Here is an 18790-nt window from a genome sequence, read left to right as displayed (position 1 = left end):
GTGTTGGTTATATGGGGAAGTATTTATACAGTAAGGAGCATGGCCATAGGCAGAAAAGCGATGGTGTAAGAATGGCAAATACATGCAACCATGGGCCAGGTTGTTATTTTTAAAAAAAAAATACCTCTCAAATTGCATTTGCTATGTAATGTGTAGTTACCTGATTTTTCCATGTCAGCGCCACTAGTAAAATCTATGAAACCCAAATCTACTTGCAGTTTGTCAGTCCAAAATTTTTGGGTGCAGTTTTAAAGGCTGGGTTGAAGCCTGTTGGAAAATTTACTCTAATATCATCTCACCTCAGCACTGGCAGGCCACAGAAATACAAACTATTTATTCTACCTTAAAAATATTGTCAAGTAGGTTTGGGTTCCATGGGTTTTACTAATGGTGGTGAGGTATGAAGCAGAGTTTCTCACATCTTGATTTTTCAGATGGCATGCTAGGTATTAGCTTGTTCTAACTTGGTAAATTGAGAGAAAGTAATTGGAAAATCAGTAACAAAAGAATATGGAGGGTTTTGATTTCTAACCATGCACTCTTCTGTCCTTTTCTACACTTGTAAAATATGGATTTCCAAACTGGGTAGTTAAGTAAGTTTTTTGTTTTGTTTTCCCCTCTTTCCTCTTTTGGAATCTAACTGCTGAGCTCAAGTTTTTAAGCTACCCATAAACTTGAGTTGAGTGTAGTGTTCAGGAAAGATGACACCTAGTAAAATCTCATTCAGTTGACTTACTGATCTTAAGCCCAAGTGAATTACCCAAATGGGCGCAGGGAGGTCACTATCCATTTGACAAAGACCTTGAGTAGAGATGTTGGCAACGCAAAGATGTCTGGTGGTAAAGGATAGGACAGAAATGACATGGGAATTGTAGAAGGGGGCAGGTTGAGACAATAGTAACATTTCAGTATCATGATGTTTGATGATGGTATGGGCTAAAAGATGACTATAACAGGACCACTTACAAATTTTTATGCCAATGTGTAATTTAAAATTGGTTAACTAGAATGTCTGGAAGGGAAAGAGAAACTTGACATGACAGGCATTTTGAAACATGGTTAAAAAAACACCCCAAATCAACAGGATACTCTATTGCCTGGGTATAAACAATTAGGGGGAAGAGAAATTAGGCTGCAGAGATGAGGGAGTTATGCTGGGTCTTTAAGTTTCTATGGAATTCAATACAATAACGTTTCTAAAGAATAGAACTAAGGGGACAGTCAGTGAAATGGGAAGGTCACAAGTTTAAAATCCACATGAGGAGGTATTTTAATATGATGCATACTTGATCTGTGAAACTCACTGCCACAAGATATCATTGAAGTTAAAAGCTTCATAAGATTCTGAACAGAATTAGAAGTTGACAAGGCTAATGAGATTGTCAAGAGGTATGTCAGATAGGATGAAGAAAAATTTAAGGGATGTAAACCTTCACACTTCAGGGCACAAACTAGCTACTGAATGATGGAAGAAATGTCCCATGAGGACAGGCTTTTCCATTACAAGCTCAAGAACATAAGAACGGCCATACTGGGTCAGACCAAAGGTCCATCTAGCCCAATATCTTGTCCTCTGACAGTGGCCAATGCCAGGTGCTGCAGAGGGAATGAACAGAACAGGTAATCATCAAGTGATCCATCCAATCGCCCATTCCCAGCCCCTGGAAAACAGAAGCTAGAGACACCATCCCTGCCCATCCTGGCCAATAGTCATTGATGGGCCTATCCTCCATGAACTTATCTAGTTCCTTTTTGAACCCTGTGCATTGTGTGGAAAAAATACTTCCTTCTCTTTGTTTTAAACCTGCTGCCTATTTAATTTTATTGCGTGACCCACCCTCATTCTTGTGTTATGAGAAAGAGTAAGTAACACTTCCTTATTTACTTTTTCCACACCAGTCATGATTTTATAGACCTTGATCATATCCCCCCTTAGCCGTCCCAGTCTTATTAATCTCTCCTCATATGGAAGCTGTTCCATAGCCCTAATCATTTTTGTTGCCCCTTCCTGAACCTTTTCCAATTCCAATATATCTTTTTTGAGATGGGGTGACCACATCTGCCCGCAGTATTCAAGATGTTGGCATACCATGGATTTATATAGAGGCAATATGATATTTTCGGTCTTCTTATCTATTCCTTTCTTAATGATTCCCAACATTCTGTTCACGTTTTTGACTGCCGCTGTGCATTGAGTGGATGTTCAGAGAACTATCCACAGTGACTCCAAGATCTCTTTCTTGAGTTGTAACATCTAATTTAGACCCCATCATTTTATAGGTGTAGTTGGGATTATGTTTTCCAATGTGCATTACTTTGCATTTATCAACATTGAATTTCATCTGCCATTTTGTCGCCCAGTCACCCAGTTTTGTGAGATCCTTTTGTAGCTCTTCGCAGTCTGTTTGGGACTTAACTATCTTGAGTAGTTTTATATCATCTGCAAATTTTGCCACCTTGTTTACCCCTTTTTCCAGATCATTTATGAATATGTTGAATAGGACTGGTCCTAGAGCAGACTCCTGGGGGACACCACTATTTACCTATCTCCATTCTGAAAACTGACCATTTTATACCCGTTGTTTCCTATCTTTTAACCAGTTACCAATCCATGAGAGGACCTTCAATCTTATCCCATGACTGCTTACTTTGCTTTAAGAGCCTTTGGTGAGGGACCTTGTCAGAGGCTTTCTGAAAATCTAAGTACGCTATCTCCACGGGTTCCCCCTTGTCCTCATGCTTGTTGAGCCCCTCAAAGAATTCTAGTAGATTGGTGAGGCATGATTTCCCTTTACAAAAACCATGTTGACTCTTCCCCAACAAATTATGTTCATCTATGTGTCTGACAATTTTGTTATTTACTATAGTTTCAACCAGTTTGCCTGGTACTGAAGTCAGGCTTACCGACCTGTAATTGCTGGGATCACCTCTGGTGCCCTTTTTAAAAATTGGCATGTCATTAGCTATCCTCCTGTCATTTGGTACAGAAGCTGATTTAAATTGTAGGTTACAAACTACAGTTCGTAGTTCTGAAATTTCACATTTGAGTTCCTTCAGGACTCTTGGGTGAATACCATCTGGTCCTGGTGACTTCTTATTGTTTAGTTTATCAGTTTGTTCCAAAACCTCCCCTAATGACACCTCAATCTGGGACAGTTCCTCAGATTCGTCACCTAAAAAGAATGGCTCAGATTTGGGAATCTCCCTCACAGCCGTGAAGACCGATGCAAATAATTCATTTAGTTTCTCCACAATGGCCGTATCGTCCTTGAGTGCTCCATCGTCCACTGGCCCCACTAGTGGTTTAGCAGGTTTCCTGTTCTGATGTACTTAAAAAAAAATGTTGCTATTCCTTATTGAGTCTTTGGCTAGCTGTTCTTCAAATTCTGTTTTGGCCTTCCTAATTATACTTTTACACATCATTTGCCAGAGTTTATGCTCCTTTCTATTTTCCTCAATAGGATTTAACTTCCACTTTTTAAAGAATGCCTTTTTGTCTCTCGCTGCTTCTTTGACTTTGTTGTTTTGCCACAGTGGCATTTTTTTTTTTTTTGGTTCTCTATGTTTTCTAATTTGGGGTTTACAGTTAAGTTGAGCATCTATTATGGCGTCTTTTAAAAGCTTCCATGCAGCTTGCAGAGATTTCACTTTTGGCACTGTACCTTTTAATTTCTGTTCAACTAACTTCCTCAGTTTTGTGTAGTCGCCTTTCTGAAATTAAATGCTACAGTGTTGGGCTGCTGTTTCCGCGCCACAGGAATGTTAAATTTAATTATATTGTGGTCACTATTACCAAGTGGTCCAGCTATGTTCACCTCTTGAACCAGATCCTGTGCTCTACTTAGAAATGTCCCATGAGGACAAGCTTCTCCATTATGAGGTTTCTTGCACCTTCCTCTGAAACAGTTTGCTGTGTCCACTCCCTGGCAATGTCTACTCTGCAGATTTCTGCCAGCACAGCTGTGTCAGTTGGGGATTGAGGGTGAAGAGGTGTGATATATGATTGACATGGCTGTGCTGGCAAAAGCGCTTTTACTGGTATAGCTTGTTTTGCGGGGGGCGGGGTTGGAATAAAAATTAAAAGCATTGTTGTCCTTGCTAGGAGTGCTTTATCAGTATAGTATACCAGTATTCCTATATTGGTAAAGCATTCACAGTGCAGACATGGGCTCAGGCAGGATACCCAACTAGATGGACCTCTCTTTTGATTTGCCATGGCAATTCCTATTTTTCGTTTTAACATATAGCCAAACATTATTGACAGCCTCCTTCTGTCTTAAAAAAAAAAAAAGCCCTTGTGTTTCAAAATTGATTATCACAATCATGTTCAACTAAATTTAAAATTCGAGCAGAATAAAACGATTTGTGTATCCATGATTAGTGCGGCTATAAACAAGTACACTGACATGAATCCATTATCTTTTTAAAGGGATACTGGTTTGTGACATCTATAAAATAATTTTCTCCTAAACAAAGAAATGGGAGGAGGAATTGGCAATCTTCTTATACAAAAAATAGGTAAGATAAAATAGATTAAAATTAAAGACAGGCTATGGGCGATGAGGAAATGGAAGCATACGATGCAGTTTCTAGTGCATGTGTACATATGTCTGTAAGCATCCACTGTATATATTACAGCATATGTATGTACATTATAAAGAAAACAAGACATTTAGCTGTAAAATTTATTTAATAACTTTTTAAAAATGTATATTTTAAATTTTGTTGTCCTCTATATGGTGCACAAAACTGTATCATTCCTTCTGTTGCAACGACAAAATCCAAGTAACAAATAACTGTCCAATGGGATATTGTACAGATGAGATTCAAACTGAACTCACAATGTAACTCCAAACAGAATTTTTCATGGTAATATCATTACTGTGAACAATCTAATGTACAGTGTATAAAATTCATTAATACTGTTGTGAACGAAAGTACTCATTTAAAGCTCAGCGATACCACTTTCTCTTATGCCATGTTTATAGAGCAGCTGTTCTATAATCAGGTATGCCTCATGCTGGTAGCCCCCTCCCATCAAGCTGGGACCACTCACATTTAGTAATGTTGGAGGGGGTGGGGGGGGTCACAACCCCTGAGATATTCAATTGCATGAACTTTTTGAGAGGCGTTTTGTGTAGCAACCACATTTACTGATCCCAAATTAATGTTTTTATACAACATCTATGCAGTTCACTATTATCCATTATTACTAGGTCCAAAGAGAATCAAGAAATACTGTGTCCAGGGTTTTTTGGCAGGTAAATATAGAGCAGAAATGGGAGTGAATTTTACTGAGCCTGTGGTACCTACCGGATGTAGAGTTAAGTAATCCTATTGAATAGGCAATAAAAGATGGCTGCTCTGGACAGCTACAGGAAAATAAAACCTTATTATCAATATATTTAATAATTATGATACAGGATAGCAAAGCTAAAAGTAGGGCAGACAGAAACTTAAAGCCAAATCCTGGTCCCACTAACTTTAATAGGATCAAACTTGGGCCTTGTACAGTGAAAATCAATCAAAAAGGGCATGACTCTTTTAACTGGGGACATAGTCTAAACCTTAACTCTGGATTCCCTGGCTTTGGTCCTGTTTTACATTTTAAAAGTCCTCCTTTTTTTACCCCCCCCCCCCAATCCATAAAATCATTGATTTAGGAGAGGAATTGGAATGACTTCTGTGCTGCTCTGGAGACATAGAGCCTTTTAACATGTGCCTGGTGTGCTATATGATGATTGTAATGAACCAGTCTAAAGTTAAATGTCTACTAAGGAAATGTCTTTTACAAGGTGTGGTGGTTGTTACAGATACACCACCCAACCAGTTCTCTTACTCAGAATATCTCATTTTAAAAAAACCTGAGGTGCTTAAGTGGATTGTCATACGGGGCAATGGTTTGAAGTCAGATTCTGTTGGTAGTGTCTGTAAGCCTATGTGAAAATAGTCAAGAGCAGCGAGTGCAGACTCCAGTTCAACAATATCTGCACTGGCACCATGCTGGAGACCCAGCTTAGACAAATAACGGAGTCTTGTTGCACTGCTGTTAATGCTTTTCTGCCTTTACATGCCCCCAATTACAAGGAGATGCTCACACTTTATCTCCTAGGAGGCTAAACACCAGAGAGGCAATTTACATTATTGTAAAGCAGCACAAACTGTGCCAAATGATTTAAGCACAATCAGAAGGAGTGATCTAGCCTTCAGTCATTTTACCTTTTCTTCCTGCGTTCCTTCAATGGACTTGGCCAAAACCTTGCAGTCTCCACTGCGCTCGACATGTGAACTAGGGGATTCACATGAGGAATGGGTTGTACTCCCTACACTTGAGACCATTTTGTAGAGCCTCTGAGGGAACCTCCAGTCCAGCTCTGCCACAGGATGATCATTGTTTTAAAAACGATAAGTGGGACTGCTACAAATAGACTCGTCTGTCATTAAAAATGATCATGCAGGCAGCAGTCCCAATGGCTCAGCTGAAATCGATGTCTTGTTAATGCATTCCTCACTCCATTATTCTGCTCCTCAGAGATGGAACCCAGAGCTGTCAGCAGGAATCCCTGTGAGTAGAGCTGTTCTAATGAGCCAGGGCAAGAACGTATGCTAATTGTACAATTCAACTTTGGAGTAGTTAAGCGAGGGTGCGGCAGGAATAGAGGAGCACACCAAACAAAAACTGTGCTTTAAGAACAGAATTAGTCTCAGTCCTGCTCACATGTGGAAGAATTTCTGCATCGTGCCAGCTAACTTCACACAAAGACCTGATTTGTGACACATACCCTGGAGCTCTTTATTGGTGCTTGACTTCAAGACCTCATCATCTTGTTTTCTGCATTTGTGAAATGCCCATTAATGTTGATAGATGTCAGTGCCCACTAGAGAGGTGGTAAGGAAGCCTATTTCTCATGTGTGTGAACCACACTACAGCAAGAACCTGCACTAAGCCATTTAGAGTCTGGATACTCTGCTCTAGCTGTAGTAACTAAAGGATGAATACATGTGTTCTTTAGAGAGACAAGGTGGGTGAGGTAAATCTTTTATTGGGCCCACAAAAGATATTATGTCACCCACCTTGGATATTTAGTAGCTTGGAATCAACATGCCTAAACCAAACTACATACACTTGGCTTTGGAAGTCAGAGCAGGAGAAGGCGAGCAACCGCGATTGCCACTACTCAGGGTTGCTGCAGAGCCGCATGGTGTTGCTTTGGGCAGGTACCATAGCTCTTGCCTGTAGGGATGGTTCTTCTCACTAGGCCCAGTTAGACCCCCTCCTTCCAACCACAGCAACCCTGTTCATAATGCTGCAGCTCTCTGAAAACTTTGCCAAGCCTGATAACTTATATCACCACCTCAGGATTTGACAGAGTTAAACAGAGGGTTCATTTAAATCACAGTTTTCTTACTTGTTATGTAATGGCAGAAGGGTAAGCGTGGTACAGAACATCTATAAAATACCATAGATTGTAGCAACCTTTCTCTAATGGATACATGGCTTGGCTACCAGGATTGAGATGGAGCATGACCCAGCAGACAGATTTCAGAGTAACAGCCGTGTTAGTCTGTATTCGCAAAAAGAAAAGGAGTACTAGTGGCACCTTAGAGACTAACCAATTTATTTGAGCATGAGCTTTCGTGAGCTACAGCTCATTTCATCGGATGCATACCAATGAAGTGAGCTGTAGCTCACGGAAGCTTATGCTCAAATAAATTGGTTAGTCTCTAAGGTGCCACTAGTACTCCTTTTCTTCCAGCAGACGAGTCACTCAAAGCTGTATGTACATTGCACAACACCATAGGCTGTATTGGGTATACCCTCAATGTAGAAGTTTGCTGGATGAAACGTTTTCTTGCAATTCAATGAAAATTCCCTCAAAGCACAATTCACACATTCTCTTCAGTTATGACAATGGGGGAACACACACACAAGGAAATTTGTTTTCCTGCAATGAGGAGTTGTGACTGATGCTTGTTTTGCAAATTCCAGCGGGGGCAGGTGTTGCTACTGAGCAAGCCTGCACAAGGGGGGAGAAAAAAGCTTGAAAGTTGACTCCAGTTCCCACTGGGAACAATTTTCCATGGATGATGTAAATAAGTAGTTTAGCATTTCTAAGCAGGAAAACATCTCAAGTCTTAAGCTAAGCACTGTGTAACACATGTTTCTTTGACAAGGCAAACCGTATACTATCTGCAGATGATATTGTCCCAGGGTAAATTAATGACATTCAGTGAAGAAACAGCTGACAGCTCTTTAAGTGCAGAAATGAGTGATAGTTGCTGGTAGACTGACTTGAAACAGGAATGGAAAAAATAAAACCACAGGAGAGTGACAGAGAAAGCCTACTCACAAGTTGTTTACAGAAATGAAGATACAGCTGAAAGTAATTACTTGTTTCCCCAGAGGTAATAGTGATAGTGTCTCCTACAAGAAATAATACTCCATTATTTCCCTTTGAGTATTTGTTCACTTGGAATGTGAAATGGGGTAGAAAGCTTCCATCTTCTGAGGGGAGATGCAGGGTTATTTCACCTCCCTTCAGAATGGTAAGTGTCTATGAATATATCATACACGCACACCCTTATTGGTTCTGTACCATTGAAAAATTAATAAGTGACACAATGTCCACTAAGACTTTTTTCCCTTACCAGACAGATCTCATTACTCAGATCCTGATTAGCTCCTGACTTCAGAGCACATGAGACTAAAAACACTTCTGAAGTTGACCCGCTCCTGGCTGCAAAAATCTTCTTGAGACAGTTTGGAGGCTTGCTGTGACACTAGCTGCATACAAAGACAAATTGTAGTAAAATGACAGTTCCATCAATTTAGCTATTCCATGCCTTCTTTTTTCAATACTGAAGGATATTTAACTTTCCACTCTTCCCCCACCCACCCCCACACCAGCCCATGATATATTCTGGAAGGAAACCTTTCTGGATTCCTGGAGCTCTTTTCAGTGTCTGCAGACTATGCTAGCACGGGTTTGCAGACTAGCTCCTCTTAAGCAGCATCTTCAGTCTTGCCACAGTCCATGCAAAGGGAACTGTTTTCTTTTGTTATGTTGGAGCATTCTTTTTTTTAAAGACAACGCTTCCTCCTCCTGCCTATGCCAATCCAAGTACTGATCTTCCCTTGGCTTTTTTTTCCCCCCCATACCTTTATTCCTCCCTCAATAAACTAGGGTAATTTACAAAATCTTCAGAGATATAGGATTATACACAGTTTATCTTACATAGAAAAAAGATCAGATGAATGAACATGAAGGAGCTTTCTCCTATGTCCTTTTGAGAAGCATAGAGGCTTGAGATGGTTTCTACGCACAGTAGGTGTCTGCTTTGACTACCTGGCAATACATGGTCATTGCAAAGGTCAATCCAAGAATCTAAAGAAACAAAACAAAAATTAAATTGACAGACATTGGTATTACAAAAAAAAGGTTAGATCCACCTTATTGAGGTTGCAAAGTCAAACACTCAAAAGTTAGGAAATGCCAGAATTAAGATTACTCATGCAACATGACTTTGTCCCGAAATGCATATGTCTTATGATAGTCTTTACGTGATCACAGGCTCCTGCTCTGCTTTGCCCCTCTGCTCCCATCTACACCACTCTTGCTCTGTCCATGTCTTCCTGCTGGCACCCATGAATGCAGACAATGGCCCTGCTCTCAGTTTTGGTGCCAGCTATAAAAACAGCCCTTATTTGCTGGGAAATAATGAGGCATCAGTTGCTGAAAGATATTTTACATTGCAGTAGCGACCCACCCAGATGGCTGTGGGTCTGTATTTGTCACAGTATCCATCACTATGGGAGAAAATGACAGGTTTCAGAGTAACAGCCGTGTTAGTCTGTATTCGCAAAAAGAAAAGGAGTACTTGTGGCACCTTAGAGACTAACCAATTTATTTGAGCATGAGCTTTCGTGAGCTACAGCTCACTTCATCGGATGCATACCGTGGAAACTGCAGCAGACTTTATATATACACAGAGAATATGAAACAATACCTCCTCCCACCCCACTGTCCTGCTGGTAAAACCTGGATTTGTGCAGGAAATCGCCAGACTTGATTATCATGCACATTGTGTAAAGAGTTGTCACTTTGGATGGGCTATCACCAGCAGGAGAGTGAATTTGTGTGGGGGGGTGGAGGGTGAGAAAACCTGGATTTGTGCTGGAAATGGCCCACCTGATGATCACTTTAGATAAGCTATTACCAGCAGGACAGTGGGGTGGGAGGAGGTATTGTTTCATATTCTCTGTGTATATATAAAGTCTGCTGCAGTTTCCACGGTATGCATCCGATGAAGTGAGCTGTAGCTCACGAAAGCTCATGCTCAAATAAATTGGTTAGTCTCTAAGGTGCCACAAGTACTCCTTTTCTTTATGGGAGAAAATGTTTTTGTCTCAAACTTAAGGATAGTGCTGTTCTTCCCTTTTTTCCAAAGCGATGTGATTTCATGAACACATCCATGCAGGGAAGAGTGCTGACAATCATTAGAGTCCATCTCTGCCAAAAAATAAGCAGGCTCCATCAACAGTGCACCTGCTCCCAATAGGCCTGAGCAAAGCCTTGAGATTAATCAAGCCTTAATCAATAGGCTGTGGTCCTACACTGAGAGATAGGAGAAATAGTTTCTATTCCCAGTTCTGCCACTGACCTACGGTAAGTATCCTCAAGGGGAATTAGGTGCCTAAATACCTCTGAGGATGTGGGGGCTCATCTCTTTTCCTTAGTTTTCCGATATGGAAAATGGCAATCATGATACTCACCCTCATTTGTAAAATACTTAGATAAAAGAACTAAGTGTAGCTGCTGCTATTTCTGCCAAAGCTCAGTTGTAATCACTTCCTCAGGGTTAAATGTTTATCATGTAGCAGTTCTTTATATATATATTCTTTGAAATGATTAGTTTGGCCATTTTAAAATCAATTGGTTAAATGGCAATTCACTACAAGGACTATTTTTTAAACAGACTTTGAGCAATGATATTGGTAGTTTTATCTGAGCACAGACACTTTTAGGTTAAATAAATGGCTCTTGATCTCTAACTTCCAGACTTTGCTCTGGCTTTTTATACCACGGAATGGAATTCTGTTGGCTATTAAAGCAGCTGTTTTATTCATGAGAACACTGACCTTTTCCTGACTCAAAGCAAATGAGCGTGTCAGAAGATGTCTGCATGTGGCAGTCTCCAATAGGGTGGGTTAATTTTGTACATTTGTTTATTGAGGCCCGTAGCATGCACCAACTGAGAGGATTCTCCTACAACACTAGGTACATGGTTGTTTTTGTTTTTTTAAAAGGGGTTACTTGTATATGGCTTCCTTTCACAAGTGCACTTCCTTGTACTTCAAAAGCGCTAGCCAAAAAAAGTTGTCAAGCAATTAGGACCTGATCCAAATCCCACAGAAGTCAATGGAGAGAATCTCATTAACTCACAATGAGTTTTGGATCTTTAGTCAATAATTAGGTTCGAACAGGTGGGGTGCGGGGAAGACCCCTGGCAAAAGCTTTTGAGGTTTGAAGTATTTTCTGTGCATTTCATAATTTTCACCACAACCTCCAGTAAACATTTAAAAAATTGTTTCCCTAATGGAAACAAGTCATTACAATTGGTCAGATGTATACAATATGATTTTAAATGCTCTACATATAAACACTGTCTATTGGGGATGGATGATATGATCTGATGAATAGTGTAAGTAATACATCTTTTAAAGACTCCCTAAATACGGTGTGTGTGCCCAACAGCCACCCTCTAAAGTGTGGTTATAGACCAAATAGGGAGGGTCAAGCTCTGTTTACTACCCTAAGCATCTTCACTCACCTCTGTTTGAGAAGAAAGTAAGTTTCTCATTATTTTAGTTCCCAACTCAAATATGTGCTTTACCAAAGAGGGACCATAAACTGCAGTGCCAGTCGAAGACTAGGGAAGAGTCAGGGGTACGCGGTTCTGCCTAATGCAGCAACACCATGAGCCAGTTCTGATTCCAGACTCTCTATTGCTGGAGGCATGCGAAGCATAAAACCACATCTTAACTGAGAGTTACTGCACAGTTAGTGTAGAGTACTCATACTTCCAACTTGTGTGCGGAGTATGAATGAGATATGAAAGTCACTGCTAGAAAAGAAGGGTATGTTTATGCTGCAGTCAGATGTATGACTGCAGCGTATAGAGACATTCCCAGTCTAGCTTTAATCTAGCTAGCGCGATTACCAAAAGCAGTGAAGCCACAGCAGCACTGATTTTAGGGTGGGCTAGCCAGCCAAAGTAAGTATGCATGGTCCTGGGTAGGCTTGGACAGCTCACACTGAAGCCCGTGCTGCTATTGGTACTCCTGCTAGCTGGATTAAAGCCAGACTGGGTATGTCTACATGTGTTGCAGTCATGCCGCTGATTGCAGCATAGGCATACCTAGACATAAGGCATCAGCATGCTGTTAATTTTTAGCCATGTTTCTGGTCAGAGCCATCCTTGAAATGAAATAAAATACATGCCTGACTTTATTCATGTGCAAATGCTATTGAAGTTAATGGGAATACTAACATACAGAAAATCAAGTATATGATTGTGTATGCAAGATTGAGGCTTCTGTTTAAGTGCTTTGTTAAAATTTAATATACACATTCCCCTGCTTGTTTTGCAAGCTAAACCCAGTCTTACACTAAGGCAAGAGAACCGGAAGATGAAACCGACCTGTCTGGTTTTGCGGGCCGTGTTCAGTGACAAAAAGTAAATCAGATCCTAATCATTTAGGGCGTTAAAAAGAGGAAACTGTGTTTGTGTAGCTATTCATGGTAACATATACTGTATGTAATTTTTATTATGGCAGTTTCCCTCTGATATTTTGGTTACATTAAAAATCCAAGGAAGATTAATGGAATATTTTGGAAATTGTTAACAATAGCCTGGGAAGAAATAAGCCAGAAAGCAGTTTGTTTCCATACTTCGTAATCCAACTGCAATTACTCAGGCAGTAAGAAACTGAAATAAGAGCCCACCTGAACCAAAGCTGTGCACAGGGCAAAGATCCCCACTGCGAGCAGGTTTTCCTGGAGCCATATTTTCACCGTCTCATAACAAGGCTAGAAAAGAGAGAGGTTTATATTAGACACAAGCATAAGCCTCTAGTCCACTGGGAACGTGAAGGCACATATAAGACTGAGACAGGTCAAACTGAGCTGCTGGGTAGCTAGAATTGTCATTTCAGCATTGTAACGAACACAATGACTTTCTGGCTTGAGACTTTGAATATAATGTTGACTGATTTTTAATGACACAGAAGGCTGTGCATCCAAATGGCCATATGGGATGGGAAGTGGGCATGAGGTGCTGCTGCTCTAAAAGATACAAATACAGTACTAAAAGTGAGCAGGTGCTGATTTTTGGCATGTTTTTTTTTGCCCTGTAAGAGCTAAGTATCAGCATTTTGTAATTTCAAAATCAATTTTACTGTTTTCCTGGAACATGGAAATATGTGAGAAGGTTGAAATAATGTTCTATAAAGAAAACAGTTAATCAGAGTCTCTAGTAAGAGCCGTTGTGTGGTGCCTCCTGATTTACAATATGTATCCACTCTATACCATTCTGCATAACTTAGGTTTGCATTACAGAAGTTCCTCGATTAGTTTCTTCCCAGTTTAATTACTAGGCATGGGGCACATCTAAGAACATAAATGGCCAGACTGGGTCAGACCATTGGTCCATCTAGCTTATTCTGACAGTGACCAATGCCAGACACTTCAGAGGGATTAAAAAGAACAGGGCAGTTATCAAGTGATCCATCTCATTGTCCAGTCCCAGCTTCTGGCAAACAGAGGTTTAGGAACATGGTGTTGAATCGCTGACCATCTTGGCTTATAGCCATTGATGGACCTTGTGACGTTGCACCCCATAATTCTTTATGGAAATATGCTTATGAATGTATATATGACATAACTGGAATATGTTTTATGCCAGTGCTACTCAAAGTGGTGGTCCGTGGACCGGCATCATCGGCTGATGGTCCACGGCACCTGGGACCTGAGGCAGCGCGTTCTGCTCGTGCCGGCTCCGCTCCCCGCGCGCTGCCCCGGCTCATGCTGGCTCGACCCCAGCCGCCACAGCTGCCAGCGACTCTGCCACGGCTGCTGCCATTGGCTGGGTCGCTCCCCCTCCCCTCACCCTTACACCGCGGAGAGGGAGAGGCGCTGCCTGAGCTGCAGCGTGTGTAATGTATGTGTGTGTTTCCTGCACGTTGTGCCATCCATTCATGCTGCCCCCCGCCCAGCCCCGAGCAGATAAAGCCCATGGACACACTAATAAGGAGAAGACTCATTAATCTCTGGCAGGTTTCAGAGTAACAGCCGTGTTAGTCTGTATTCGCAAAAAGAAAAGGAGGACTTGTGGCATCTTAGAGACTAACCAATTTATTTGAGCATAAGCTTTTGTGAGCTACAGCCCACTTCATCGGATGCATCCGATGAAATGAGCTGTAGCTCAGGAAAGCTTATGCTCAAATAAATTGGTTAGTCTCTAAGGTGCCACAAGTACTCCTTAATCTCTGGCAATTTCTTGGGCTTGGCTGCCACCCCCTCTCCTTTCCTCACCCCGCCACCCCACTCCAAAAAAAACCAAAAAAACAAAACAAGTAGCCCCTTGATCCTGGAAGACAGTTTAGCACTGTCTCCGGTTTGGGGAGAGGAAGATTAATTATTATTGTTGGTGTTGTTGCTCTGTGAAATTTGACAGCATCTGCACTGATCAGCGGAGCTGGTGGAGGAAAAATCCGCTCCCACCCGACAACCTGCTGCAGTGTCTAAGCCCCCTAAAAATGTCTGCCAACTTTTATTACATTGTTTCTGATATAAATTAATATTACTATGAATGTTCCAATAATATTTTCTTGGATCGTAAATGAATAATAGTCATTTTATACTATCCGCACAGACGCACAGCCTTTCAGTCAGTCTTCAATGTATTTAAATGGGAACATCTCCGCGAGTATGCCACACTCCCATTCCAATTAATACAGTGAAGAATGTTAGTTTTTCCGATCTGATGTGCTACGTGCCTATGCAAATACGCTAATAATATGGCACAAATATGGTACCAGTCCCTAACACATTGGGAAAAAAAATTGCTGGTCTGCCACATCAGATAGTTTGAGAAGCGCTGTTTTATGCTACATATGCCATGTAACATATCTCTGCAAAGGTTATGATCTACTGAATATATTCATCCTATTAGTATGCATGTATCATTTTTGTATTTGAAGTTATGACTATTGGCTGTGTACTTGTTTGATTTTACTTAGCCTTAGTAAGACATTTGGTCAGCTTCTTAAGAAAGGAATTTGCAAGTTAAGAGCCTAATCAAGAAACACTTCACAGACAATGGACCTCGGAAGACTCCAATCCACATAAATCTACCTGAGGATGTTCAAGGTAGTATGTGAAAAATGGCTGCCACCTGTAAAGTTGAGTCATGCATGGACATGTGACTTGCCCATGTAACTCCAAAACTCCATCTTGTAGCTGGGATTCTACACAGGGGGAGGGAGGGGTGTCTACCCACAAGAGAGGAACTATATAAAGTCCTGGGAGACCCCTCCATTTTGTCTTCAGCTGGCTCAAGAGAGAGCCTCTCCACCCACAAAGGATACGTGAAAGAAACTGAAACAAAGGACAGTAACCACAGGGGTGTGAGTGACTGCTGGACCCAGACTAGAAGGAGGCTAGTTTGTAAAAGAAGCTTACTGGAACATCTCTGAGGGTGAGATTTCATCTGTAATCACTTTCTTACTGCATTAGGCTTAGACTTGCGTGTTTTATTTTGCTTGATATTTCACTTTGTTCCGTCTGTTATTACTTGGAACCACTTAAATCCTACTTTTTGCAGTTAATAAAATCACCTTTTACTTCTTAATTAACCCAGAGTATGTATTAATATCTAGGGGGCAAACAGCTGTGCATATCTCTCTATCAGTGTTATAGAGGGCAAACAATTTATGAGCTTGTCCTGTATAAGATTTACACAGGGTAAAACAGATTTATTTGGGGTTTGGACCCCACTGGGAGCTGGGCATCTGAGTGCTGGAGACAGGAGCACTTCTTAAGCTGTTTTCATAGAATCACAGAATATCGGGGTTGGAAGGGACCTCAGGAGGGAATCTAGTCCAACCCCCTTCTCAAACCAGGACCAATCCCCAACTAAATCATCCTTTTGTCAATCCTGACCTTAAAAACCTCAACGGAAGGAGATTCAACCATCTCCCTAAGTAACGCATTCCAGTGCTTCACCACCCTCCTAGTAAAAAGGTTTTTCCTAATATCCAACCTAAACCTCCCCCACTGCAACTTGAGACCATTATTCCTTGTTCTGTCATCTGCTACCACTGAGAACAGTCTAGAGCCATCCTCTTTGGAACCCCCTTTCAGGTAGTTGAAAGCAGCTATCAAATCCCCCCCTCATTCTTCTCTTCTGCAGACTAAACAATCCCAGTTCCCTCAGCCTTTCCTCATAAGTCATGTGTTCCAGTCCCCTAATCATTTTTGTTGCTTTCCAATTTTTCCACGTCCTTCTTGTAGTGAGGGGCCCAGATGAGACCTCACCAATGTCAAATAGAGGGGAATGATCATGTCCCTCGATCTGTTAAGCCTGCAGCTTTTGGGGGATTTTGTTCAGACCTGGGTCTGTGTTTGTAGCAGGCTAGCGTGTCTGGCACAACCAGGCAGGGCACTGGAGTCCCAAGCTGCCAGGGAAAATGGGCTCAGAGGTAGTCTCTGCACATCAGTTGGCAATCCCAAGGGGGTTTCTGTGATCCAACTGGTCACAGACTTATCCTCCATGAACCTATCTAACTCCTTTTTTTTTTAACCAAGTTATGCTTTTGGCTTGCACAACACCCCAGGTAAGGAGTTCCACACGTTGACTGTAGATTGTGGGAAGTACTTCCTTATGTTAATTTAAAACCTGCTGCCTATTAATTTCATTGGTTCTTGTGTTGTGTGAAGGCATAAATAACACTTCCCTGTTCAGTTTCTCCACACGATTCATGATTTTATAGACCTCTATCATATCCCTCCTTAGTCATCTCTTTTCTAAGATGAACAGTCCCAGTTTATTAATCTCTCCTCATATGGAAGTTGTTCCATACTATTAATCATTTTCATGACCATTCTTTTCCAGTTCTAATATACCTTTTTTGAGATGAGCGACCAGAACTGCATGCAATATTCAAGGTGTGGGCATACCATGGCTTTATATAGGGGCATTATATTTTCCATCTTATAATCTTATTCCTAGCCTTTGTTTCCCATCTTTTAACCAGTTACTGATCCATGAGAGGACCTTCCCTCTTATCCCATGACTGCTTATTTTGCTTACGAGCCTTTGGTATGGGACTTTGTCAAAGGTTTTCTGAAAGTCCAAGTGTGCTATATTAACCAGCTCACTCTTGTCCACAAGCTTGTTGACCCCCTCAAAGAATTCTAATAGATTGATGAGAAACAATTTCTCTTTATGAAAGCTGCGTTGACTCTTCCCCAACATGTTGTGTTCATCTATGTGTCTGATAATTCTGTTCTTTACTATAGTTTCAACCAGTTTGCCTGGTACTGAAGTTAGGCTTACCAGCCTGTAATTGCCATGAGTGCTTCTGGAGCCCTTTTTAAAAATCAGCTTTACATTAGCTTTCCTCCAGTCATCTGATATAGATGCTGATTTAAGCGACAGGTTACATACCACATTTATTTGTGCAATTTCATATTTGAGTTCCTTCAGAATTTTTGGGTGAATACCATCTGGTGCTAGTGACTTATTGCTGTTTAATTTATCAATGTTTTCCCATACTTCCTTTACTGACACCTCAATCTGGGACAGTTCCTCAGATCTGTCACCTAAAATTAATAACTCAGCTTGGGAATCTCTCACATCGTCTACAGTGAAGACCATGGTCTGATGTTACTGGCCCAGCCCTTCAAGAGCTCTAGCAGCACTGTAGTAAGAGGTCAAACATGCAGTACGGTTCCATGTGACTATTGAGAAGGTGGTGGGAATAGCCTGTATTAAAAATGAGTTGTTTTTCGGGATCATTATTGGACAATTAGTTTGTTAAAGTCTGAGGCCACAAATATTTAATTCTTCATGGACCTTTTCCCTGCCATTAGAATATTTCCCAAAGCTGAAAATTTTGGTTTGGGGAAAGGTTTGGAAGAACCTTTCCTATCTATTCTTTCTGCTCCTCACGCATGGTCACAGCCCCTTTTGCTATGCAGCATGGCATAAATTACGTGGGCAGCTTCACAACAGTGGCAACCACCCCCCAAGCTCACATAAATGGTCATGAATCTCCCTTTCCTCATTAGCCTGATATAGAACTCCCCCCTCCCCCAGCCTGCTGCCATAAGTTGTCACTAAGCAACCCCCCAGGAATTTGTAGACAGCCAGGAGCAGGATTGCAGGCTCCTGAGAGTCAGGCCTGGGTGGGATTTTCAATATTGCCTAAGTAACTGGTGAACATAAGTCTCACTGAAAGTTACTTAGGAGCACAACACCCATTGCATTAAGTGTTTTTGAAAACTCCACCCAAAGAAGAGGGCTGCAGCTGATGAAATTGTATATTATCAGGGCTGGCTTTTCAAGAGGAGGTGCTTGACTAGTGGAGCTCATGAACTCTGCCTGAATTTTCCATAGCAAGTGCTTCCTATGAATGCATTCCCCTGATGCCTGCATTCCCTTTAGCCTCCTCAACCACTGCGTGGCTTGATCTCCACCAAGTCCCCAGATGGCCATTCACATGGCA

At 41.3% G+C, this 18790-nt stretch overlaps 2 protein-coding genes across 10 annotated transcripts in view; one reads left to right on the top strand and one right to left on the bottom strand.

Moving 5' to 3' along the window:
* The window catches only part of CHID1 (chitinase domain containing 1), a 332345-nt gene that overhangs the window by 273351 nt on the left and 40204 nt on the right, over positions 1 to 18790 (top strand). The gene's annotated exons all lie outside the window — the stretch shown is intronic.
* TSPAN4 (tetraspanin 4) overlaps positions 7720 to 18790 on the bottom strand; it is a 518538-nt gene continuing 507467 nt past the window's right edge. For all 8 annotated transcript variants that reach the window (XM_073347182.1, XM_073347184.1, XM_073347186.1 and 5 more), the window contains 2 exons: positions 13008 to 13091; positions 7720 to 9386 (listed from right to left, as the gene is read on the bottom strand). In XM_073347182.1, the coding sequence (XP_073203283.1) occupies positions 9318 to 9386; positions 13008 to 13091 (153 nt within the window). In that variant the 3' untranslated portion in view covers positions 7720 to 9317. The remainder of the gene's footprint in view (positions 9387 to 13007; positions 13092 to 18790) is intronic.

The sequence above is a fragment of the Lepidochelys kempii genome, chromosome 6, assembly GCF_965140265.1.
Source record: "Lepidochelys kempii isolate rLepKem1 chromosome 6, rLepKem1.hap2, whole genome shotgun sequence".
Taxonomy (NCBI): Eukaryota; Metazoa; Chordata; order Testudines; family Cheloniidae; genus Lepidochelys; species Lepidochelys kempii.
This window is presented reverse-complemented; position numbering and strand designations above follow the sequence as displayed.